This window comes from Ceratotherium simum, chromosome 14, assembly GCF_057802395.1.
Source record: "Ceratotherium simum simum isolate JZ-2026a chromosome 14, ASM5780239v1, whole genome shotgun sequence".
In the NCBI taxonomy this organism is placed as follows: Eukaryota; Metazoa; Chordata; class Mammalia; order Perissodactyla; family Rhinocerotidae; genus Ceratotherium; species Ceratotherium simum.
Window position 1 is genome coordinate 2373991 of NC_141913.1, and position 26060 is coordinate 2400050.

At 40.0% G+C, this 26060-nt stretch overlaps 1 protein-coding gene across 2 annotated transcripts in view; it reads left to right on the forward strand.

The window, feature by feature from the left end:
* PTPRM (protein tyrosine phosphatase receptor type M) overlaps positions 1–26060 on the forward strand; it is a 771664-nt gene that overhangs the window by 333469 nt on the left and 412135 nt on the right. For both annotated transcript variants that reach the window (XM_087438889.1, XM_004421085.3), the window contains exons 6-7: positions 15921–16095; positions 22505–22798. In XM_087438889.1, coding sequence (XP_087295015.1) covers positions 15921–16095; positions 22505–22798 — 469 coding nt within the window. The remainder of the gene's footprint in view (positions 1–15920; positions 16096–22504; positions 22799–26060) is intronic.

Consider the following 26060-nt stretch of genomic DNA (forward strand, 5'->3'; position numbering starts at 1 on the left):
AAGTGGAATGGAGAACAAATCATGCTACTTTCAGTCCTAGCATGACCTAGTTTGAGACAAGGGCATAGACATCTCTGATTGGCACACAGTGGCGGCCAGGCAGTTCCTACAGAGGATGAACTTTGAAATCATAAAGCAGATCGTTATTGTCTTCTGCATCTCTCCTACTTATAGAAATGCCATCCCCATTCCATTTTTTCAAAGGAAAGAGAATTGGCTATTGTCCAAGTGTAATAAAATAATGTTTGTCTCTTTTATGAGAAGTGATGTCCACTAAGCACAAAGGACAAGTGACGGATTAATGGAGTTTCTATTTATTCTTAAGGTGTAGAAGCTGGTTATTACTTTCATTCAAGAAACGTATATTACCTGCATTTCGCGCTGTCTGTGATTGTTAGTTACATGAACACTGCTGCTGGAGAGGACTGCTGCATCTGGGCTATGGTGCCCTTTCCCCACACCGCATTTTCTCTTCTGCCCTGGTGGTGTCTTTACCATACACATGGCTTGAGTCTTTTGCAGGAAGTGAATGAGACCTAGACACAGTGGTTCTTTGATTCATACAGCATTGGAGTATTTATAAGCCAGCAGGAAAACCATCTATTTTCTTGGGGAAATAATCATGGTTAAAAAACTCATTCAAAAGTACAAAATGGGAGATTATTTTCTAATTGTTTCTTTGAAGAAAATTTCTTTTTACTTCAGAAAAGTAAAGTATAAAATTTAAAATTTACTTAAAATACTTAAAATTTTTACTTAAAATTTACTTGAAAATATACTTATCTTTATACTTATTAAAAATTTAAAAGTAAAATTTTATACTTTATGAATTTAAAATTAAAAATGGAAATTGTAGATGTGCACAGAGGCAGAGAGAATAACGTCCTGAGCTTCACGCACTCAGCGTGCACCTTCAGCACCCACAGTGTGTAGCCCATGGCTTCCTCTGTGTTTCCCCCTGCTTCCCCTCTCATTGTTTTGAAACAGTCTCAGTCATCACATCATTTAACTTGTAACTGTTTCTCTAAAACAGAGGTTGGCAAACTTTTTCTGTAAAGAGCCAGATAGTAAACGTTGAAGGCCAGATGGCGTTTGTTGCCATGATTCGGTTCTGTGGTTGTCATAGGAAAGCAGCCACAGACAACACAGCAATGAATGAGTGTGGCTGTGTTTACTACAGCTTTATGTATGGACACTGAAATTCAAGTTTTATATAATTTTCATTGTCACAAAGTAGTATTCTTTTGATTTCTTTTCAACCATTTAAAAAATGTAAAACCATTCTTAGCTTGCGAGCTGTACAAAACAGGTGATGGGCTGGATTTAGCCTCAGACCCCTGCTCTAAAAGATAAGAGCCCTTAAAATAATAGTAATAGTGACTATGTAAGCTCTAGAAAAACAGTCAGTGTTCATGTTTCCTTGACTGTCTTATCACTTTATTTCTTTCAGCAGATTGTTTGAATTACGATTGCAATCGAATTTACCCTTTGCAGTCAGATGCTGAGTCTCTTAAGTCCTTTTCATCTTTAGGTTCTCCATCCATTTCCCCCCATTTGTGGTGGTTGTTATTGTTGTTGAAGCTCTATTTGTCCTGTACAGTTTCCCATATTTTGAGTTCTGCTTATTGCCCTCTGGTAGTGTCATTTAATGTGTTTTTCTGACTATTGTATTTCTTGTAAATTGTCTCTTTTTGTGATGTTATCAGCCATTGATGATCATGCCTAGGTTCATTAATTGCAGACAGGTCCAATTCTATCAGTCCTTCCTTGTTTAGTACCTAGAATACTTCTAAAAAGAAAAGCTCTCCCACATCAACTATTTGGTTACTCTGAGATATAAACCATAAAGGGAAGATGGTATAAATACTGGATACTTTGTCTTTTTTTAACAAATTTTCAAAAATAATGAGGTTGTTTACCGGCATCACCTAAAACTGGCCAAGGGAGTTAATAGTATTATTGTCATTATTGTCATCATCACCATCATTGTCCTCACCACCAACTTGTGGATTTAAATACATTTGATGTGTTTGGATTCATTGCATTTACTGTCTTTGTTGCTAGTCAGATCTTCCCCCCTCTAAAGAGTGGGGCTTACTCAGGCTGGGTGACCCCTTTCCTGGGCCATCTCAGATACCTTTCTTGCTTTCTGGTGTAATGGTATGTTCCAGGCTTGTATTTTATATTTTTCACCTTAATGACCTTGAATCAGCCATTCCTCAATGGAGCCCTGGTTCTTTTTTAGAGGGAACTGGTAATCAGAAATTACAATCTGAGCATGGAGGTACTCAGTACTACTGTTTACTATTTCTAGATCTCCTCATTGGAAAGAGCTAGGATATATACATATGCACACATTTAAAAACAAAACGTTCTGAGATCATATTGACAATTCCCATTCAAATTCAGATCTACAGGGCTTTTAGCTTCCTTTATCTTGCATCTTTATCTTCTTTCAACTATGTTTCAGAAAGAGTAGTGTATGTTAAGGCATATTGATTGGGAAAAAGTGATGTTCTTAGCCAGCCATGTTTATGACTAGCCTAGTCTTTTAGATCCTGAACGATTACACAGGCACTGCCCTTTTCCTCATGTTAGTGTGTCATTATTACAGTTCCATAGTAAACAGGGTTGAGTCCTTGCCTTGCAAATCCAAACTCTTAACCCAACAGGAAATGCCAGTCAGGGTCAAGGTCATGCTCTTTAGTTGGATGTGGCTAGGTTAATCCAGTCAACAAGTTGGATATTTGATTTTAAGATAAAGAACTGATACCGAACCAAGTGGGCTCACCTCCTGGTGAGTTCAATAAGACTCTGTCTTCACCAGTGGAAGTTGTCTCACAAAGTAAAGTGTATTTGCAGCACATAGGAGGCCATGAGGAATCATTTCCAAAGTCAGGGTGTCCCTGAACAAAAGAAAGCAGGAAATTTTAGTTGGTTGGGTAATGAATATTCAAAAGGGATAGGCAGATATTCGCTTGCACAGGCTCAGCTGGAGAACATGCTTCCACAAAATAAGGCCTAAGCTCCTCCTGGAGAGATCTTGGCATTAAAAATAAGGCAAAGGTCATGGGCACAGCTCTTGTGGTGAGGCTTGGTCAGTTTCAGGATGGCTGGTGGTTACATCTCCTTAACATACAAAAGGAAAAGAAACAACTCGGAAAAACAGTTAATTGCTTCCAAACTCACCTTTGAGTTTCCTGAGGTGCCTAGTCAGTGACAGAACTTCTAATTTCATTGGTATTTCTAATTACTGTATTTATTATGTGTATTCTATCTTATTTGAATGAAATTATAAATGAAATTTAAAAATAGGTTGGTTAAATAATACTATTCAGATATTATAAATATATAATGAAATGAACTGTCTAAATATCAGAATGAGGTTTTAAATTTCCATAATCAAATTTTTTACTTGAATATGACTATAAGACAATTATATGTTCAAATAATATATTACTTTGGATTTCTGCATATTACTTTGGCTATCTGTATATCCATTAGCAAATTAAAGTATATTTGTCAATATATATTCATAGTATACGATAATGTTAAGTAAGAACTTCTGTTTCTGGTATTCCAAATTGATAAATATTTGGGTTAGCTTGGTATGACCTAGAAATCAAAGATCAGCACTATCTTAGTTATTAAAATAAAGAATATATGGGCTCCAGAAAGTAGATTTGTTGAGGTATTCAATTATTATTGGATTTAGATTACATGAAATGTTTTAAACAAAATTATTCCAGGCCCTGCTGATATTATTAGTGATTCCAGGGTAAGAATTTCAATCAGCATTTTACAAATGGGCATATTTGAACGTGGGATAATACAGATTCCCTACTGAATAAATGAGAGTGCAGTTTAATCCCCACCTGTCTGGCTAGGGGAAGGTGACTGGCCCAGATCTCCTCTGAGCCTGTGCACTCACAGCCACTCGAAAATGCCTGCGATTGATTAATTTGCTCCAAGTGCTGCTAACTTCCCGGACCTCAATTTCTTTCCATCATTGCTCTGATTATTTTGAAACTCTTTCTGAAAGACTTAATATGTATCTTTTTGCTGGTAAATTACTGCTTATTTAGAAGTCCTAAGTTAGTCTATTGCATAAAGAAGGTTGTAACTCTAATTTAAATAACTATCAGTATTTTTTTTCCAGCTTGCTCAAATTGAAATACATACGTGATTAAAAGATACTCTTGCTTTTATAAAAAGCTGTATTTAACCCACTAAGATGGTTTCCTCTTAGACACGGCCATTATGGTTGTTTCATTAAGTTAATGAAAGATGGGTCAGCAATTTCTTTAACAACCCTGGACTTTCAGGGGCTGTGCTTTGCGTGGAGCCTGGGGTTTTTGTTCCCACATGTGTCCCAGGCTCCCTCTCAGTGAACTCTAATGTTCGAGAGAACAGGCAGAAGGCCCCTTCTTGGAGATTTCCCGTTGTGCTGTTGCAGTGCTCTATGAACACCGAGTTCCAGCCCTTGGCAGGGCTGCCTGTTTCTAACTCTGAAAATGGAAAGAAAACCGGCTGACAAATTTGCTATCTCTACCCACTGTACATTTTCATCATTTTGTTCTGCCAGAATGACAAAAAGTTTCCCCATAGGCTCCTAGATGCTCAGGAGTACCCAAGATTCTGAACACGTTGTCCTGTCTGGTTATTCCTGTCATGGGGAAAGGCAGATGGGGAAAGGGACTCACGGCCTTTTCACACCTCCATGTATCAGAGAAAATGGGCTAGCCACTATTCCCCACACTTCTCTGTTTGATTCTGACCTGAGGAAGGGTGTTGGGGGACCAGAAGGCATCTTAAAAATCAGCTTGTTCAGTCACCCATTCAATGCCTAAATTCCTCTCAATATAACCATCAACCCTCCCTGGGATGCAGCGGGCAGGGTTTAGTGCTAGGGATACAGCAGTAAGAAACCTGGCAAAGATCCCCGCCTTTGTAGAACTTGTGTTCCAGTAGGGAGGAGAGCATTCCAGGAGGAAGAGGGCAGGGGCCTTGAGGGAGGAGCATACTTGGGTGGTGACAAGAGAGCAAGAGCCAGTGTGGCTGGAGCTGAGGTAACTAGCAGACTGGTGGGGTGTGTTGGTGGGGGAGACAGTGATTGTGTCGGGGGTGGGTAGGACCTGGTGTGTACTTTCTTGGAGGTCATTCTTTTATTCCGGAATCTAAAAACTCAAAGTTCTCCATACCAATTTAGTAGCAAAACTTGCCCACTCGTGTAATTCTTTTGGTGGCAAAACCTGATCTGAACTGACCTGAAGGTATTTATGGCCTCTGTTTTTCCTCCTTACACTCAATATTCGTGTGTTTTGATGCAGAAATATCAATGAGTCTGGTTATGGAGTGCTGGCCCAGACTCTCCTGGGAGCATCATATAATATACAGTATACACACCTTTTTAAAAATAAAAGCAAATCCAAATTCTGCAACATGTTTTGCCACGAGTTTCAGATGAGCAGCAGAGCCCACGGCCAGGCCACGCCAGTGCGGTTCCTCTTGCATACACCTGGTCTCCCGGTACCAGAAGATGGCTGCTCTCTCCCTCGTGAGTCCTCTGTTTCCAGGTGCTTACCAGCTGTTTACCTGTGGAGAAGGTGAGCACGCCTACTTCTTCTATGCTCCTCAGAAAGTGGGGTGCCCGGAACGGAATGTTGTCTTCTGGGAGTGTCTCCCAGCACCACCTTTCTAGGTATTTCATTTCTGTGAATACAACTGAAAATTTAATTAGGTTTAAAAAACTCCACTTCGCAATCCTCATATACCTTAAAGTAATGAGGGTGCTCCTAAGTCGTGTCTCCAGTTACCTGCTTGTAAAGTCTGATTTTACAAGGAAGTACAAATTGGATTTGTATTTATTTTGATTGAAGTTTATCTTGTTAGTTTAAATTCATTGTTAGGCTTTGAAGATACCTTTTTCTTTTATGGTATTTTATTCATTCATGCGATGGTTAGTTGTCACCTGTACATTTGACAGGCACCTCTGTGACTTTATCTAAGCAAGCTAGAGGAGTCAAGGAAATAACTTTGTGCCAGGGTTCCGGAAACGTACTTCAGCATCCACGCTGACAAGCAGCCCTGGACTCTGCTCCTTTGCAGGTTTCTGGTCCACCAGACTTCCTTGGCGTTTGTCCCATATTGCTCTCCTCTTGTCCATGGAGATATCATAGGTGATGCTGCCCGAAGCCTTGCCAATAGCTGCAAACACTGTGTCTTCCTCCTTCCCTAATGGCCCAAGAAACAAGATTTGACACCAACAGGGTAACGAGTGACATCTCTCTCCTCTCTCTTCCCCCCCAGTACTCTGAGGATATTCTCTCACTTCTCCTTCATTAACCCAGCTATGGATTGCTTCTTTATGCATGTTATCTGATAATTGAGCTAATACCAACCTAACGTTACTGTTGGACCTGTCAAATTTTTTCAGCATCAAGAAACAAGGGGACTATTATTAAAACATACGTGTCAGGATTTCAAAGGAAAAGAATTAATATTGTCCAGGGAGTGGCTCTTTTCTCCTGTGTGAGTTACGTCTTTCTCCCGTGTTTGGGCACCGAGTCTGGTCTCCTTTCTGCGCCTCTCTCTGTCTTTCCCTGCCGTCTCGGATCCTTTCCTCTGCCCTGTTCCCTCTTTCTCCTCTCACTTTGCCCAACTCCTCTCCATTCCTTACTAACTTTTCACCTTTTCACTGTCATAGTCTTTTCTCCTTTGTGTGTCTCACTTTTTCCTCTTTCTTCCTTTTATTCTTCAGTCTGGCATTTTCAAAGTGGGATTTTCTACTTGTATGAAATTACATTATGTATCATATTTTAATGATATGCATCAATCTGAGTGATTAATCTTATAGATATTTAAATATTGCTATGCGTCCCTAATTCTAATTATACATTTTAGTAGTGTTACATGCTCTTCAGTTAAATTATCTTTAAGCACACTTAATCTTACTTAGTTGGGTTGTATATTCCATTTTTAGAAATACCCATTTATGGATAATAAAGATGTGAATTTCAAGAAATACCCTTATCCTGTGGAAAGAGGTCAGTGTAGACTGCATGTCAGAATATTACAGGGAATTTATCATGCTTTAAAATATTAAAAATGTTATCTAGTAAGAGAATAACTGAACTTATACTGTAGAAGCCATGCAGTACCACAAAAATAAATAGGAATATTCTTTTGAATATTTGATCTTTTAGCCAAGATAAGCTGAGATTTTTTTTTCTATTGTATACTGTTTTGGAAATATTAGTAAGAAAATGTCAGTGATTTAGGCCAGTTCTCTGTCTTGTTTGATCTGTTTGTAGTATTTGAAAGGAGATGGAAACTTGATTTTAGGAACCATTTGAACTCTCATTAAAACGTAATTCTTGGGGCCGGCCCCGTGGCTTGGCGGTTGAGTGTGCGCGCTCTGCTATTGGCAGCCCGGGTTCGGATCCCCGGCGCGCACCAACGCACTGCTTGTCCGGCCATGCTGGGGCCGTGTCCCACATACAGCAACTGGAAGGATGTGCAACTGTGGCATACAGCTGTCTACTGGGGCTTTGGGGGAAAAACAGGGGGAGGATTGGCAATGGATGTTGGATCAGGGCCGATCTTCCTCCGCAAAAAGAGGAGGATTGGCACGCATGTTGGCTCAGGGCTGATATTCCTCACAAAAATAAAAAATTAAAAAAAAACCTAATTCTTGTAAATAGATACTCTATAGAGCCTTTTATGTTATTTATCAAAAAAAAACCTTAAAAGTTTTTATTCCCTTTGACCTAATAATTTTAGGAAATAGGGGTTGTCCTAACATCATTTATAATAGTGATAAATAAAGTAAGTTAAATGTATAGCAGTAGGGAAATATTTACATAAATAATTGGTATAGCCATAAAATGGGAAGAATTAAAAGGCATGTTTTTGAAATTATCTGATGCTATGAAAAATTCTACAGACATCACAGGAAGTTTAAAGAAAGAGATAAAACCTTATATGTATTTTGGACCACCGTTTCAAATATTAATTAAATTAAAATAATGTGCAACAGAAAAAGTTAACTAAAATACCCTAAACTATTTATAATATTTATCTCTAAGTGATGAGATTATGTATTGTTTTTTTAAATGTCTACATTTTTTTCCTGTATTTAAAAAATGTTTGTATAGTAAACATTTGAATTTAAAAATCATTTCTCTTTTTATTGTCCTTAAGAATATACTTTGTGTAGTTCTGCACTGTGCCAGGTATATCTGGCATCTTGTAGACATCTATAACGCTCTGCCATCTGGATTCTGTATTTGCCCCCTCCCCCTGCCCCACCTGGCTGAATAAAGCCTTTCTTTCTTGCTTTCCTCGTCTGTCCTTGCTTGGACATATCACGTTCTGCTTTGTGTCTCTCATTCCATTCTCCATTCAACTCACCAAGTATGTTTTACCTATTCTTTGCAAATATTTTTAACCTCATTAGAGGTTATTTTAACGCAGTCTTCAAATTTAGGTACAAAAGCTGGAATTTATGCTGTTGAACTGCAGTAGGTAGTGATGGTTTAATATATATAACATGAAGTTTACCATTCTGACCATTTTTAAGCGTACAATTTAGTGGCATTCAGTACATTCACAGTGTTGTGTAACCATTACCACTATTGATTTCCACAACTTTTCCATCACCTGAAACAAAAACCATTAAAAAATAACTCCCATCCACCTCTCCCCTCATCCCCTGCTAACCTCCCTATGAATTTGCCGATTCTAGATACCTCTTATAAGTGGATTTATACTGTATTTGTCTTTTTCTGATTGGTTTATTTCTCTTAATGTAATGTTGTCAAGGTTCATCCATGTTGTAGCATGTCAGAATTTCCTGCCTTTTTAAGGCTGAATGATACTCCATTGCATGTATAGAGCACGTTTGTTTGTCCGTTCATCCATCAGTGGACACTTGGTTTCTTGTCCACCTTTCGGCTATTGTGAATAATGCTGCTGTGAACATTGGCATATAAGTATCTCTGTCCCTGTTTTCAATTCTTTGAGATTATACCTAGGAGTAGAATTACTGAGTAAATATGATAATTCTATGTTTAACTTTTAGAGGAATTGCCAAACTGTTTTCTGCAGTGATTGCATCATTTTATATCCCCATCAGCAATGCACAAATGTTCCAATTTCTCTACAGCCTTGCGAACATTTGTTATTTTTCTTTCTTTTTTGGATAATAGCCATCCTATTGGATATCTCATTGTGGTTTTGATTTGCATTTCCCTATTGACTAATGATGTTGACATCTTTTCATTTGCTTATTGGCTTTTTGTATATGTTGTTTGAGGGAAATGTCTATTTAAGTCCTTTTCCCATTTTTAAAGATTTTATTTATTTATTTATTTTCCCCCAAAGCCCCAGTAGATAGTTGTATGTCATAGCTGCACATCCTTCTAGTTGCTGTATGTGGGACGCGGCCTCAGCGTGGCCGGAGAAGCGGTGCGTCAGTGCGTGCCCGGGATCCGAACCCAGGCCACCAGCAGCAGAGCGCGCGCACTTAACCGCTAAGCCACAGGGCCGGCCCCTTTTCCCATTTTTAAATTGGATGGTTTATTGTTGTTGTTATTGTTGTTGAGTTGTAGGACTTCTTTATGTATTCAGGATATTAATCCCTTATCAGATATATGATTTGTAAATATTTTCTCCCATACTGTTGGTTGTCTTTTCACTCTCTTAATAGTGTCCTTTGATGCACTAAAGTTTTTAATTTTCATGAAATCTTGTCAGTTTTTTCTTTTGTTGCCTATGATTTTGGCACTATATTTAAGAAATCAATTCCAAATTCAAGATTATGAGGATTTCCCCATATGGTTTTCTTCTAAGAGATTTATAGTTTTAGCTCTTGATCTTAGGTATTTGATTTGTTTTGAGTTAACTTTTGTATATGGTGAAAGATAAGGGTACAACTTCATTCTTTTGCACGTGGATACCCACGCACCATTTGTTGAAAAGACTATTGTTTCCCCATTGAATGGTCTTGGCACCTTTGTCAAAAATCCACTGAACATATATATGAGAGTTTATTTCTGTGCTCTCTATTCTATTACATTGGTCTATGTCTGTCCTTATGCTAGGACCACACTACTTTTTTTAATGCTTTTTTAAAAATTGACGTAACATTGATTTACAACATTGTATAAATTTCAGGTGTGCATCATTATTTTTCGCCTTCTGTATAGACTACATGATATTCCCCACCAAGAGTCTAGTTGCCATCCATCACCAAACAAATGTACCTCATTATCCCTTTCACCCTCCCCCCACCCCTCTTCTCCTCTGGTAACTACAGATGGAGATTCTTCAAAAAAATTAAAAATAGGAGCCAGCCCCATGGTGATTAACCAAACCATAATGGTTAAGTTCGGTGCGCTCCTCTTTGGCCACCTGGCTTTGTAGGTTGGGATCCTGTGTGCGGACCTACACCACTCATTAGCCATGCGGCGGCAACCCACATACAAAATAGAGGAAGACTGGCGCAGATGTTAGCTCAGAGTGAGTCTTCCTCAGCAAAAAAAGAAAAATTAAGAATAGAACTTCCATGTTATCCAGCTATTCCATTTCTGGGTATTTATCCAAAGGACATAAAAACACTAATTCAAAAAGATATCTGCACCCTAATGTTCATTGCAGCACACTGTACTTTTGATTACTGTAGCTTTGTAGTACATTTTGGAGGTGAGAAGTGTGAGTCCTCCAACTTTGTTCTTCTGTTTTGGCTACAGTAATGGCTTTTGAATAGAACTCTTGCTAACCCTTAAGACCTAAACTACCCTTAAAGATTTGCTGTCTAGCTCCAACAAATCAGGACACGTGACTACTGCACATCTTTGAAAAGCCACATGCTTATTCATTATCCTGATGGTCATTGTATTAGTGTCCTGTTGCTTCTATAACAAACTACCACAAACTTAGTGACTTTATTATCTTCAAGCTCTGGAGGTCAGAAATCCTAAAATAAGATGATGGCAGGGCTGGTTCCTTCTGGAAGCTGTAGGAGACAATCTGTTCCTTGCTGTTGTAGCTTCTAGAGACCACGTTTATTTCCTAGCTCATGGTCCCTTCTTCCATCTTCAAAGCACATCACTCTGACCTCTACTTCTGTGGTCACATCTCCTTCTTCTGCGTTTGACCCTCCTGCCTCCCTCCTACCTTGTGATTACACTGGGTGCACTCAGATAATCCAGCATAATCTTCCCATCTCCAGATCCTTATGTTAATTACACCTGCAAACTCCCTTTTGCTATGTCAGGGAACATTTTCACAGGTTCTGGGGACTAGGGAGTAGACATTTTCGGGGGCCTTTATTCTGCCTATCACAATCATGATGAGTGGGCAATGCCGCTGATGAGGAACACACAGAAACTCTAAAATTTCCTTTTATTTTCCCTATTGGTTTCCCTTGTAAATAAAGATTAATTGTCCATTTTAGGCTCTGGGGTACAAATCTGTTAATTTAACCACCTCACTTTTCTATTCTGTCTCTGGAACATTTTTTCCACTGAGGCTATGATTCGTAGAGTCAGCAAATATTTGTTGAGTTCTATTTCTTGTGCACCCATGTATACAAAGTGAATAAGATCTGTTTCTTGACCTTGAGGACCTTATAGTCTGGCAGAAGAGAAAGATGTTACTGTAGTATAACACACTTTTTCTTCATTTTATTTCCTAAATATCTTTAGAATCCTTCCCTTCCTGTCTCTCATTCCTCTTTTTGTCATTTGCTGCTGTGATTTCTGAGAAAAATATAGCTAGTTTCCCTTGACATCCGTTGGGTTCCCACACTCTTTCCTTCAGTCCATGATTATTGTTCATGTCACCCTTTTGCCTAAAATCCTTCCATTCCTGGCATCAGGATAAGCTGTAATCGTCAACGTGTCATACTCCTTGGTGTGGTCTATACTGTGCTTATCTTTCTAGCCTCGTCACCTGCCATTGCTAGAAGCGCTTCTGTTCTAGCTGTATGTACATTATGCTTCCCTGACAGGTCCATGCTCTCTTGCCTCTTGACTTGTGCAGAGCTCTTCTCCTCACTGGACTCCATTTCTCCTCCTTCGCTCCTGTGCAGGAGGAAGAAAGGAAGAAGACGCAACTCCTGTGCATCCTTAAGCTTGACCTCAAGTTGTGCTTTCGAGAAAGCTAACCCTCACACCACTCTCCAGTGAGGTCCTCTTTCCTGGGTTTACTGTATTAGGCAGTTCATTGCTCTGTACTGTAATTATTGCCTTATTTGTCTGTTTTTCTAACCAGACTGTAAATTCAGTTAGGTAAAGGGTTGTTCTTTTAACTCTATGCTCCTTGTATATGATAGAGTGCCTGCCTCATAGAAGATTTCTCCTGAGTGCTGGTTGAATGAATGCTTGGATCTAGGTACATGCAAATGATTAAATACAAAATGACTGCAGCTTTGAACAAGATTTATGATTTGTTATGGATCCTAAGCTAAAATGACTGCTAGTTAGCACCTGGTTTATTCTCCTTATGTACCATTTCTCTTGAAGAAGCTGAACCTAACTTTCTCTGTGATTAAATACATGGGATTAAATAAAAGGACCCATTCCTCAGAGTTCATGTGACTCATTAGAGTTGTTAATTTGAAGCTGTTTATTTTAAAGGATAAATCTGTGGCGTGAAGACAACAACTATGAACTAATACTCTTCTCAACGTATGTATAAATCCAAAAAGGAGGTTTTCTTAACCTTGAGTGCCCTCAGTACAGCCTTGAATAGTTGTGAGGGATCAGTAAGTGCATACTTTAAAATTCTTTTGGATACACATTCTTTTGAGATAGGCTTCTTCTATTAGGAAGAATACTATGGGATACTATAAAAGTATATTCTTACACAATTCATGCCAGAAGTAAGTAAATAAATAAGTAGATAGCCCTTTTGTTGTTGTTGTTATTAATAAAACAAATACAGATATGAAATCTGCATTTGGGGCTTTTTCTTTTTTTCTTTTGTGAGGAAGATCAGCCCTGAGCTAACATCCATTGCCAATCCTCCTCTTTTTGCTGAGGAAGATTGGCCCTGGGCTAACATCTTGTGCCCATCTTCCTCTACTTTATATGGGATGCCGCCACAGCATGGCTTGATGAGCGGTGTGTAGGTCTGTGCCTGGGATCTGAACCTGCGAACCCCGGGCCACCAAAGCAGGTGCGCAAACTTAACCGCTACACCACCAGGCCGGCCCCTTAATTTGTTTTTTTTTCCCAAAACTGGAGATGGGTTTTTTTTTTCAGTTTGAAAAAAGACAAACTTAATTTTATAGAGTAGTAGGTCTAAGGTTACTGCTAGTGATAGAATTGGATTATTTATTTATCTGGGGGAGAGGATGGGAGACGGAGTGCGTGGAATACAGAGAGGAATGCTTTCTCCTGTTGTATTGATTAATAATGCTAGATTGATTTGGTTTTGTTTTCCTAACTTCTTGGTGCCCTCTGTTAAACCAAATTTAGGGGATTCACTAAAGAAAAGACACACATAAGACATATAAGATATATGTGGAACTTCATATTCTGATTTATGACTTTTAAAGGTATTAACAATGCTGTTTTGACAGATAATACTACTGGTGATATCGGTGGAACTCTTCTTCCCCACTCCTGATGTTTCCTTCCCCGTGGCAGGAACTGTACTAGTGCAGCACTCCTGAAGCCTTTTCTCTGCCCAAGCGGGAGCTGGCTGGGAAGGAAGCTGTGAGCATGCACAGCCCAGCCCCTTCCTGGGGAGCTGACTCCCTGTAGGAACTCTGTTCCTCCATCTCTGAGTTTCACAGCAGCACACATGCTGTGGGAGGCCTGTGGTTTTCTAGCGTGGCCTGTGGCTGGGTAGGTGAGTCTGGTTAATTCTGTGCTTCACTATTAGCAAACCCATTGTCACTGCACATCAGCCATATTCTGCAGTGTCTGGTTCATCAGTAATAAAGGTGGCATCTTGACAGCCTGTCTGCCTTTCTCCTTGAAGTCATCACCCACTTGGTCCAGAATTAGGGCAGGGACCTGTGGTACCAGGCGTTGTGCCCGTGTCCTTGCAGATACCTTTAAATTCTCACGGCTGCCCTGAGAGTGCCTGTTCCGTCTCCGCGTTACAGATGAGGACAGGCAGGCTCCAGCAGGGGTAACCACTTCGAAGCTAGGCTTGGCACCCCGGTCAGTCTGACTCCCAAACTCAGGGCCATTAGGACATACGCCAAAGAAAATATCACAGATAAAAGCTTTTAAAAGACTTGGCATAATATAAATCACTGAGTAATACGGATGAGTTTTACTGTTTGTAGCCTAGCGTTTTCATGTTACAAATACAAGCATTTTAATATAGCCTGCCGGTCCCGGAATGCACAGGCGCTTGCCTGCCCCCAGTCCCACTGGCTGCTTTAATTTCATCCAAAGCTTTCAGTTCTTTCTAACCCTCTCAGGCTTCCTGTATGTTTCCTCTGACGAGAATGCTCCTTCTCTCCCACGCGCCCCCTTTGCCTGGTTAGCTCCTACTTACCCTTCAGATCTCAGCTCCAATGTCACGTCCTCACAGTGGCCTCCTGTGGGCCGCGTGGTGATTTCTGCCGGCCACCTGAGCTGTCCCTTCACCACACTGGCCATCATTTGTGACTGTGTATTTATTCCAGGCCTATACTTCCCACTCACTGAAGCGCCGTGAGCACAGCAACCACTTTTCTGCTGTTCGCACTGTGAGCCTGGTGTCTAACACGGTGATGGCACCCCAGAATGGCTGCTGGCTGAATAAATGGACACAGTGCTTGGTATTGTGCACTAGCCTTATGATCTGTGCCCATCCGGCCCCCGTGGCGTAGCAGTTAAATGCACACGCTCCACTGCTGGGGGCCGGGTTCGGATCCCGCGCACCCTGAGGCACCACTTGTCAGGCCATGCTGTGGTGGCGTCCCATATAAAGTGGAAGAAGATGGGCACGGATGTTAGCCCAGGGCCAGTCTTCCTCAGCAAAAAGAGGATTGGCATGGCTGTAGCTCAGGGCTGATCTTCCTCACAAAAGAAAGAAAAAAAAAAAATCTGTGCCCATTATTTTCTGCTTAATACTTGTAAATAACATGTTAAAGGTAGCCTCTTTCCTAATAATTGTAAAAGAAAATATGGAACTGAAATCTGCAACCTTCTTTTGAGGCTTTAAATTAGAGGAAGCATAGGATGGATTTCCAAGTATGCGGCACTGAAGACTTACATTACTGAATGTGTCAGGGATAAGATAAGACAAAACTGCCTCAGTGATGGAACCTGCTTTATAGGGTCCTGGGACTATGGGATGTAGAGAAAAATTTCTCTTGTAGCATTTCAGCATCAGGTAATATTAAGCATCTACTTCTGCTAGGGTTTTGTGTATCCAGGGAGAACATCATAAATCTTAGACTAGTCCTTCAAACCTGATAGGGAATATGCTAATACCTACTTAGATTTTTAATGTAATTCTTGATAAATTGTTTATTTGTTCATATATAAAATGAGGTCAGTAATAAGGTAGTGTGTGAATGAATTTTTTTTTCCTAGCCAAGCATAAAAACGAAGATAAACTGTTATGGAAAGACCAAATGTTGATAGTTTGGGAGCAAAATAAAGAATTTTTCCATATGCTTTTTCTCTTCTCTTGTTGAGTCAATTTAACATAGTTAATATCTTGAAGGGACAAAACCAAGACATTTCTGCACACTTAATTTTACATCCTTCAATCTTGAAAGGGTTGAACATGGCAAAATTTCAGTTTCCTGGCCAGCTGTTCCCCTGGATCCACTGCCCGTGGGTAATAAACAGCTGAGCCAAGATCTGCGTGGAAGTAACATTGATAACGTGCCATCGGGTGTCTTACTGTTTCGATATTACAGTTGATATCGTTTCCTCTTGTCCTCCCTACCCCCACTCCCACAGGGCATTGATGTACGAGATGCTCCTCTGAAGGAAATCAAGGTGCCTAGTTCCCGGCGATTCATAGCTTCATTTAATGTCGTGAATACAACAAAGCGAGATGCTGGAAAGTACCGCTGCATGATTCGCACCGAAGGTGGTGTTGGAGTATCAAACTATGCAGAACTGGTAGTTAAAGGTATTGAATGTATTTTTATACCCCAAAATAGTCTGTTAAAATAGACATGTTAAATGGTCGTGAGTTCATTACTTGTTGAAAGCTCAAACTTATCCTTGTCTGTTTCTGAACAGTTGATTGGTCACAGGCTGTGTTGATGGATTGCATTTTAAGTACAAATTTGGCACATGAGCAATATTTTTGAAAAATGTATTTTATTTATGTTGGTTAGTTGCATACAAAGCAATGAATGTGCTCTTGGCAAGTTCTTGTGCCAACTCTGTATACAGAGATTACAACCTGTAAATTTTTTTAAGGAATGAAAATTTTTCACTGATAGGAAATCGCTTAAAATGCAAATATTCACCAGCCAGGGTGTTTGTGATAGCAGGGTGGTTAATAAAATGAAGCAGTGTCAGTATAAAAATGCTCAGTCATATCACACTACCCGTATTGATAACACCGTGTTGACATTCATAATGCTGCAGTTAGGTCTATTACTATATTTCACTTGACTGAAAAATTGAGTCATTACATTCAGGACGGTGGAAGAAGAAGAAAAGGGAGGGGAAATAAATTTCCTTTTACCTGGTGTAAGTTTTTTTTTGTGGGCTGCGGAGTTTTGGTTGCAGACAGAATAATTGGACTTTTAGATGTACCATGAGGCATTTTTAGACAACTTGTGGCGGGCCATTGCTGTTTCATCCTAGGAGAACAGAATGATGCCTCTTTTAAAAATTTTTTCCCTGCATTTGTTAAATATGGAACATAAAATTGATCTCTTTGGGATGACTATTCTTTTTGTCAGCAAATTTCTCCGTGCAGGTAGTTTTAAAGACTGCAGGGTTCAAACCCCAGAATGAGCTATGTGGGCATGGGCCAGTGACTTACTCTCTCTGTGCTTCTGTTTCCTCATGTATAAAACAGACATCATAATGTTGGCTACCCTATAGGGCTATTGGCAAGATCAAATGCAAAAAGTATATGAATGGCATTTAGAATAGTGTCCACAGTAAGGAGCCAGCCCCTGTTCAGCCCATGATGGGAGGAGGAGGGAGACGAGGTGATTCTTATTCTCTGCTCCGGTACATTAGTGGTCTTCATGTAGGAATGCATGTCTGTACTACCTTTCTGAATTTTAAAAAATATAAATGCCTGCTCACCCATTCTCCCCTCCCCCTGCCACACCCATGTTGAATTAGAATCTCTAAGGACATAGCCTTTGTTATAAAACCTACAGGTGATTTTGGCATATGCTTCTGTTGTGAAATCACTGCTGCCAGTACTAGTCATCTGTGGCTTGTGAGAGGAAAGGTTTATTGGTGAGCCCACCCCAGGCAGCGTCCATCTGCTGCGGTGACCGCTGTCCTGTGTAAGGAAGCGCACATTGGAGTATCGACTTTAATACGATATTTTGCCACATTCTTATGAATTTTAGTTTGTAGTGAAACTTTAACTAGCCTGTCTGGCTAGTATTTGAGTTTAGGTTTAATATCTATAAGAAATTGAAACTCTTCATAGTTATGCACACCCTACTCTGCAGAAGACTCTCTGGGAAGTGAGGAGTCACAATGCAGAAAATGGGCACCATTTACCAGCAAAGCCAGTGTAGCAGCAGTCTCAGTGTTCCCAGGGCTGAGTTCTTTATTATCATTGTTATGACTTAATTTTGGGGGGGAGTGGGATTTTTTTCATTGAGGTCATAATAGTTTATAACATTGTGAAATTTCAGTTACAGTATTATTTGTCAGTCACCATATATATGTGTCCTTTCACCCCTTATGCCCACACCCTAACTCCCACCCTTCTGGTAACCACTAATCTGTTCCCTTTGTCCACGTGTTTGTTTATCTTCCACATGTGAGTGAAATCATGTGGTGTTTGTCTTTCCCTGTCTGGCTTATTTTGCTTAACATAATACCCTCAAGGTCCATGCATGTTGTTGCAAATGGGACAATTTTGTCTTTTTTATGGCTAAGAGTATTCCCTTGTGTATATATACCACATCTTCTTTATCCAATCATCAGTTGATGGGCACTTGGGTTGCTTCCACATCTTGGCTATTGTGAATAATGCTGAAATGAACATAGGGGTGCATAAGTCTCTTTGAATTGTTGATTTCAATTTCTTTCGATAAATACCCAGTAGTAGGATAGCTGGATTGTATGGTATTTCTATTTTTAAGTTTTTGAGAAATCTCCATACTTTTTTCCATAGAGGCTCCACCAGTTTGCATTCCCACCAGCAGTAGAAGAGGGTTCCCTTTTCTCCACATCCTCTCCAACATTTGTTATTTTTTGTCTTGGTCATTATAGCCATTTTAACAGATGTAAGGTGATAGATATCTCATTGTGGTTTTGATTTGCATTTCCCTAATGATTAGTGATGTTGAACATCTTTTCATGTGTCTGTTGGCCAGCTATATATCTTCTTTGGAAAATGTTCATGTCCTCTGCCCATTTTTTCATTGGAGTGTTTGGTTTTTTATTGTTGAGTCGTATGAGTACTTTATATATTTTGGAGATTAACCCCATTTTGGATATCTGGTTTGCAAATATTTTCTCCCAGCTGGTGGGTTGTCTTTTTTTTTTTTTTTTTTTTTTTTTATTTTAAAGATTTTATTTATTCATTTTTTTCCCCCCAAAGCCCCAGTAGATAGTTGTATGTCATAGGTTCACATCCTTCTAGTTGCTGTACGTGGGACTCGGTCTCGCGTTGGACGGAGAAGTGGTGCCTCGGGGCGCGCCCGGGATCCGAACCCGGGCCGCCAGCATCAGAGCGCGCGCACTTAACCGCTAAGCCACGGAGCCGGCCCTGGGTTGTCTTTTCATTTTGTTGCTGGTTCCCTTTGCCTTGCAGAAGCTCTTTAGTTTGATGTAGTCCCATTGTTTATTTTTTCTATTGTTTCCCTTGCCTGAATAGAGTTGGTATTTGAAAAGATCCCTCTAAGACCAATGTCAAAGAGTGTACTGCCTATATTTTCTTCTAGGAGTTTTATAGTTTCAGGTCTTAGCTTCATACTACTTTTTTTTTTCCACACTTTTTGTGTGTGGCGTAAGAAATGGTCTGCTTTCATTCTTTTGCATGTGGTGTCCAGTGTTCCCAGCACCGTTTATTGAAGAGACTTTCCTTTCTCCATTGTATGTTCTTAGCTCCTTTGCCAAAGATTATCTGTCCGTAGATATGTGGTTTATTTCTGGGCTTTCAATTCTATTCCATTGATCTGTGTGTCTGTTTTTGTACCAGTACCATGCTGTTTTGATTACTATTGCTTTGTAGTATATTTTGAAGTCAGGGATTGTGATGCCTCCAGCTTTGTTCTTTTTTCTCAGGATTGCTTTCGCTATTTGGGGTCTTTTGTTGCTCCATATGAATTTTAGGATTCTTTGTTCTATTTCCGTGAAGAATGGGTTATGACTTAATTTTCATCTTGGCTCAGTTCCTTGTGATTGTGTTCCGTTCTCTGATGTATCGTTGCTACAATGCCTATGGTGCCTGTGTTCTTGAGGCATTCTGCTTCATGATCAGTAGGATACAAATCCAGTAACTCCTCTAAAAATTGCCTCTGTGGAAAAGTTCATTTGTTGGGAGCTATAAGAAAATCAGAAGTTTCTAGCCTTCCAGCACAAACATAAACACAGATGATGAGTGGGTTCTTATTCACGTTTATGCAGCACATTGCCCTGTGTCATGATGGTGTAGAGGTATCTTGGGTCATTGTGATAAAAACGTCCAGGCACCTCTTTCTGTGCCTGCACACTGCCAAAGTCAGTGACAATTGGCTTGCAGTTATGGCTCAAATGGGAAATTTGACTTTTCCTCCATTTATAATTTTATAGCCATATTTTTCATATATTTTATTTTTAAAGATGAGATAACATGCTAGATTTTACTAGCATGTTATACTTAACAAAGTATTACCTTGAGATAATTAGTTTAAAATATACAGTGACATTTTTCAGCCACTTGTATATAATTTAATACTTTTTTATATGCATGTAATATTTGGAGTGCTAATTTTTTAAAAACGGGATAAACTAAAGTCCACAGAGTTTATAACTTTCTCAAGGTCACACACTGACTTGGTGCCAGGCCCCTAATGAAGCCCAAGTCATGATTTAACCATCACTCTTATCCTATTTATGTCTAGCACTGCTTTTGGTAATCAAGGACATAAAAATATTTCATATAATCTTCACAATGCCTGTATGTATGGATACATATCAATATCATATTTAATTATATGAGATATATATTAGGCATTCATATACGTGTATCAGTTAGATACACATATATGTATCTCTGTGTATAAATTCTATCATTGCTGGCCTCATTTAGAATTGCTTTTATTGTGTCCTTTCACTTCCACTTGAATTAAATATTTTAAATTGCTTTTTATCACTTAGTGTAGATTGAGTTCCTTCCTTCCTTCCATCCTTCCTTCCCTTTGGGAAAGTTTATTGAAAATTCAAACACTGACTTGTTCTTGTACTGATTCTTCCAGCAATCCAAAAGTCCTTTGGAATATCTGTCTCAATTATTTCCTGGTTCTAGTTGAATCTTTCATTTGATTTAACAAATTTGGTACTTTTCTTAATGGGGAATTAATAGAGAAAATATTCACAGGATACACAAGCATTAAAGTCATGTCTATTTCAGGATACTAGTAACAATGTCCTAAATGAATTGGTGTTCTCACTAACCTTGTGGCCTTGCCCCTGACTTGTGTTTTGAATGGCAGTTCAGCAACCTTTGCTTGCATTTGCAACTTCAAAGTAATCAACTGCTCTTTCAGCCTGGCTACATAAATGCCTTGGGATATCCTGTAAAAGGCCCATCTCATGTCTTGGTTCAAGGAATCGCCTAATGATATAAATTGATCTCAAACCATTATGAGCTGAGTCAGAACTCTTTAAAGAAATGAAGAGCTAACACAAAGTTGTAGTTTATAAACAATAGGAACAATATTTTAGTAAATTTACTCTAAATTTGTAGTCCTCCAAACAAAACTCATCCTTAAGTGTCTTACTTTTACTCAGTCTATTGAGATTTCCCCAGCTATTTCAAAAAGTCAGTATGACTTATACCTTGAATACAGAAAAGAACAAAGACACTTCAGCCCAACAAAGGGAACTGATGTTGCTGATTTCTTAACGGGTCTAGATCTCAGGGGCCAAGGTCAGGGCTAGTTGCCCTGAGGTCTGGTTCAGCAGGAAACATGATTGGAAACATGATCGTGATCAATTGGCCATGTCTGCCATGGAGCGGACAGAAGTAGCAGCATCGAAGCCAGCAGATGCCAGTAATAGAACATAGCAGGCTTTATTTTGCATGCGTTCACATGAGCTGCATGAGGAGTTAAAAACAAAACACACTCAAAAGCAACAAACTACCTGTGGAAACATTCTTGAAAAAAATCACTAGATCTTAACGTTTTTCTCAGATGGAGATTCATTAAGACGGAAGCATGTTTTTCATATAATTATCTCCTTTCCTAATTTGTGTGGTGCCACTCACGGTGATATTGGCATATGGAATGCCTTCATGTGATGCCTGGAGAGCCACTCAGCTAGCGCCTAACCAATGCACTGCGAATATTATTTAAAACAAGAGTGTCTGTCTCTCCCTTCTCAGACAATGATCTGGAAAAAGTCAGTCGTAGGTTTTAAACAATGAGACAGACTTTCTCGGGTTGTAAAGAGTGTTTGCAGTTGATTGCTCAGAGTCTTACCAAGCTGGGCGTAGCTTGTGCTTTGCTTCAGAGCTCTTCTTTCTAGTCACTGCTTTAATAAGACGCATTCCTGGAAGTTCCCTGAGCAGTAGCAGTGGTGGGCATTATGATCCAGACTGCTCACTTCTCCTGTAGCTGAACGAGTCCACTGTGATAGTTTTTTGGGGAAACGAGTCATCCTGGAAATGCGTTTATGATGAGATAAACTATAATTTTGGCCATGTTTTTAAAGTGATGATAGTTTTGGAATATACATATGAGGAAACTGAATTTAATGATACAACTTGTACCTCTGGTGATTTTGAAGACATTCCCAGCAAGGAGGCTGACAACGACAGAGTGCCTTCTAGAGCTTAAATGCTACCACTTGAGAGAGATTTAGCAAGTTACTTTTAGTTATAAAAAAATTCTTTTGATGTTTGTGTAGCTGTCCGAGAAAAATGAATTCTATCCTAAAAAGAAATTGGAGGTGTATCTACCTGAGCAAGCTTAGGGTTTAAAGGTGGTTCATTTCACAAATTTGAACATTGTGAAAACCTTTATCAGTGTGCTTTTTCTTACTAACCTGAACAAAACTATTCTCATCAATACATTCCTGAAATGTTAATGTCTTCTGTATTTTAATAATTGATGTACATTTAGCTCTTCTAAACTGGAGACTGAAGTGTCTGAAAGATGGGTCTCTGCTTTGCCTTTCAGAACCACCTGTTCCCATTGCCCCACCTCAGCTTGCCTCCGTGGGAGCGACCTACCTGTGGATACAGCTCAATGCCAACTCCATCAATGGGGACGGGCCCATCGTCGCCCGAGAGGTGGAGTACTGCACAGCAAGTGGGAGCTGGAATGACCGGCAGCCAGTGGATTCCACGAGTTATAAAATTGGGCACCTTGACCCGGACACGGAGTATGAGATCAGCGTGCTCCTTACCAGGCCGGGGGAGGGTGGCACGGGATCTCCTGGGCCAGCTCTCAGAACCAGAACAAAGTGTGCCGGTGAGTGTGGGAAACCTGGGACTAGTCGTCCTTGTCGTTCTAGGCGTTGGCCTGCAGCACTGGTGTATGTCGGGTGGCTGACACGCTTCCCCAGCTCTGTCGGAATCTGTACAGGCACAAAAAATTCCCTTCGCCTGAACAGTAGCCCTGGGGACTTCAAGACCTCAAGGCTTGCTCTCTCTCAAGAGGCCCCCTCCCTTTTGTTTCCTAGTCTTAATTTACACCTTCCATGAGTCTCACCTAGTTCATATAGAATTATCCCTAAAGTTGACAGAAACTGTTACTTTAATGATGTCTGCTCGTAGGTCAGATCCTCTCATCCTGATCCCTCTGTTTTATGTTCACAGTTGATGTGCTTGTAGCTTGGAGGGGCTTTGGAATAATAGATTCTGCCTTAGAGATAGCTTTCCAGCTGGGTTTTTATGGATGGATATTTCATGGGGGGGCTGCTTGCGGATGCCGTGGGGCGCATCTGTAGAATAAGCAGGGGTGATTTGTGGGCTGCATGCAGTCTTGAAGCTTACATTATAAAGTTCTAATTGACTGCGCCGGACCCGTTCTGCAGCTCAAATAAAAGAAGGGTTGATGGAGAGAAAAATGTAGAGTCTTGTGAAAATCAAAACCTGAAGAAAGCTCCCATGAGGGATTATAGTCTTGTTTCTGTAGGGCTACTCTTGGGTAGGAAGGAGAGAGAGAATATATTGGGATACTGAAGCATCCATTCATCATTTAAATGCAGAATCCCTATATTGAATTGTGGGCTGAGGTGAGGAGATTCCATAAATTTTTATGCAGTTAATTGATTCTTCAGACAACATTATTTAAGATGACATTTATCATATGTTTCCTTTCTTTTTTAAGTTTCAAAAGTACTCAGAGCGTAGTCTGACTGTCTGGTACAAGAAATGATTAAACCTTAACGCTTGTAGCTGTTTCATTTTTTTTCTTCATAATTTGGAGTATACTGTTTCCACAAGTTAAAAACTCATGGAAAAACTCCCTTTTTTTTTTTAATTTTCATTAGAAAAGCGAGCAGGTACCTTTTTCTTTGGGGGGGTATGTGCTATTGAGTGTAATGACGGGCCTGTTTAGTCAACGCTGTGTCTGTTTCCCAGATCCCACACCTGTGTCGCCCTCAGTGCAGAGTCTCTGAATGAGGACTGCTGTTCTGCACTGATGATGCCCACAGCCCTGATGGGTGGTTCTGAGGAGAAAGGAGTTTCGTAATCCTTGCTCTTCCTCACTTCTCTAAACTATATTACCTCCTTTCTCTCTTTCATTGAATAAAATTTCCTTTCCTTTTTGTGAAATAATTTCTTATATTATCATCTGTTGTAATGCAAACAATAGCTATGTATAACACTGTATATATCATTTTGCGACATAGGAATTGCTTTCGGATCTCTTATTTATTTTGTAACTGCCCCATGAAGTCTCCGGGGCAGACACCGTGATCCCCTTATAACAGGCGGGCAAATGGAAGCCACATGATCTGCTGCCCTCCCCTAAGCCTGCTCTGTAAGCAATAAGTTTAGTGTAGTTTCACTTCAGTGTTATTTTGAGGCACCCTGTTTAGGCCATGGCGATATATAGTTTCCCTCTCTCTTCAAAAGAAGTTTAGAATTCCTTTGGAGAGAGGATACAATCTGCTTCATTCTAGTCACTAGCAACCCCACCTACTTAATGTTTCCAGTTCTGTTCATTTTACATATTTTGTCTTTTCTCTTGGTTTTGCCTCTGTATGTGTCAGCTATTGACACAATCACTATATACACTTTCCCTGAAGATAAATCATGTGGCCCTGTTTTCAGGAAGGCTTTTTCTTACTGCTGTATGATGTATAAATACATAACTCTCGAAGAGACAGCATACCTTTTGTAATAGATTGGCAGTCCTTTTTAAGAAATTAAAAACAATTTTGAATTGATATTTGCATGCCAACACTATGCCTTAAAGTATTCAAGCTCACTTGAGCAAGGAAGCTGATGATAAAGCAGGCTTTTTCCTCTTACCCTTTGCAGCTTGCAGTCAACACTGTGCCTGGTGTGTCACCCACTGGTGTTGAACATTTTTGAAACAGTTGTAGTTGAGCTAATCAATCTTGGTAGTAGAAGTCTGTTAGGTGAGAAGAGTCACAGTAGGAAGAAGAGGGGAAGGCATGTTGGGTGGTGAGGAAGTGAAGTCCAATGAGACTTTACCTATGAAGGAATAGATTTTCCCCCTTTCTTGGCCTGAGGCTTTTGAGAAAATCTGCAGATACGCCTGGTGGCTGCTGTTGGTGAGCAGTGGGACCTTGTGGAAAGCAGGACTGAGTTAAAAGGAAGAAGACAAGTGCTGTAAACTATAGACTGAAAATTTGATGGTGGTCCCAGACTGTTATCCAGATGGTTTGTGAGCATTGAGGTTCATAAAGAGCAAGTCATAGATCTCATAACCTGGGAGAGACTCTAAGCATTCGGCAAAGTAGATGAAAATATCCTTGGCCAGGCTTAAACATTGGATGAATCTGATAGGATGACACATAGTGGGAATAATTGTACATTCATCCTGTATGGCTTAAAAAGCCAAGAGTATAGTATGAAATTAAAGTAAAAAAATTTAGCAGCAGCATATGTAAAAAAAGAGCTTAAAGATTTGGTTTAAATGCACACGAATCTAAAATGTGATCTATATTGTATTAATCACTCTGTAATGCTATTGCCTCCCCCTCCTCCCCCCAGAAAAACCTCTAACATAATCCTAAATTGCATTAAGAAAGCAAAATGCCCATGTTGAAGGAGGCGATTCTTATTCTACCAGTGCTAGTTAGCCTCCCTATAATTATCACACTTACTTCTGGTTCCTGCATTTTATTTTTTTATTTTATTTTTATTTTTTATTTTTTTGTGAGGAAAATCAGCCCTGAGCTAACGTCCATGCCAATCCTCCTCTTTTTTTTTTTTTTAAAGGTTTTATTTATTTTATTTTTCCCCCCAAAGCCCCAGTGGATAGTTGTATGCCGTAGCTGCACATCCTTCTAGTTGCTGTATGCGGGACTCGGCCTCAGGATGAACGGAGAAGTGGTGCCTCGATGCGCACCCGGGATCCGAACCCGGGCCACCAGCATCGCAGCGCGTGCACTTAACCACCAAGCCACAGGGCCGGCCCAATCCTCCTCTTTTTGCTGAGGAAAACTGGCCCTGGGCTAACATCCATGCCCATCTTCCTCCACTTTTTACATGGGATGCTGCCACAGCATGACCTGACAAGCGGTGCATCAGTT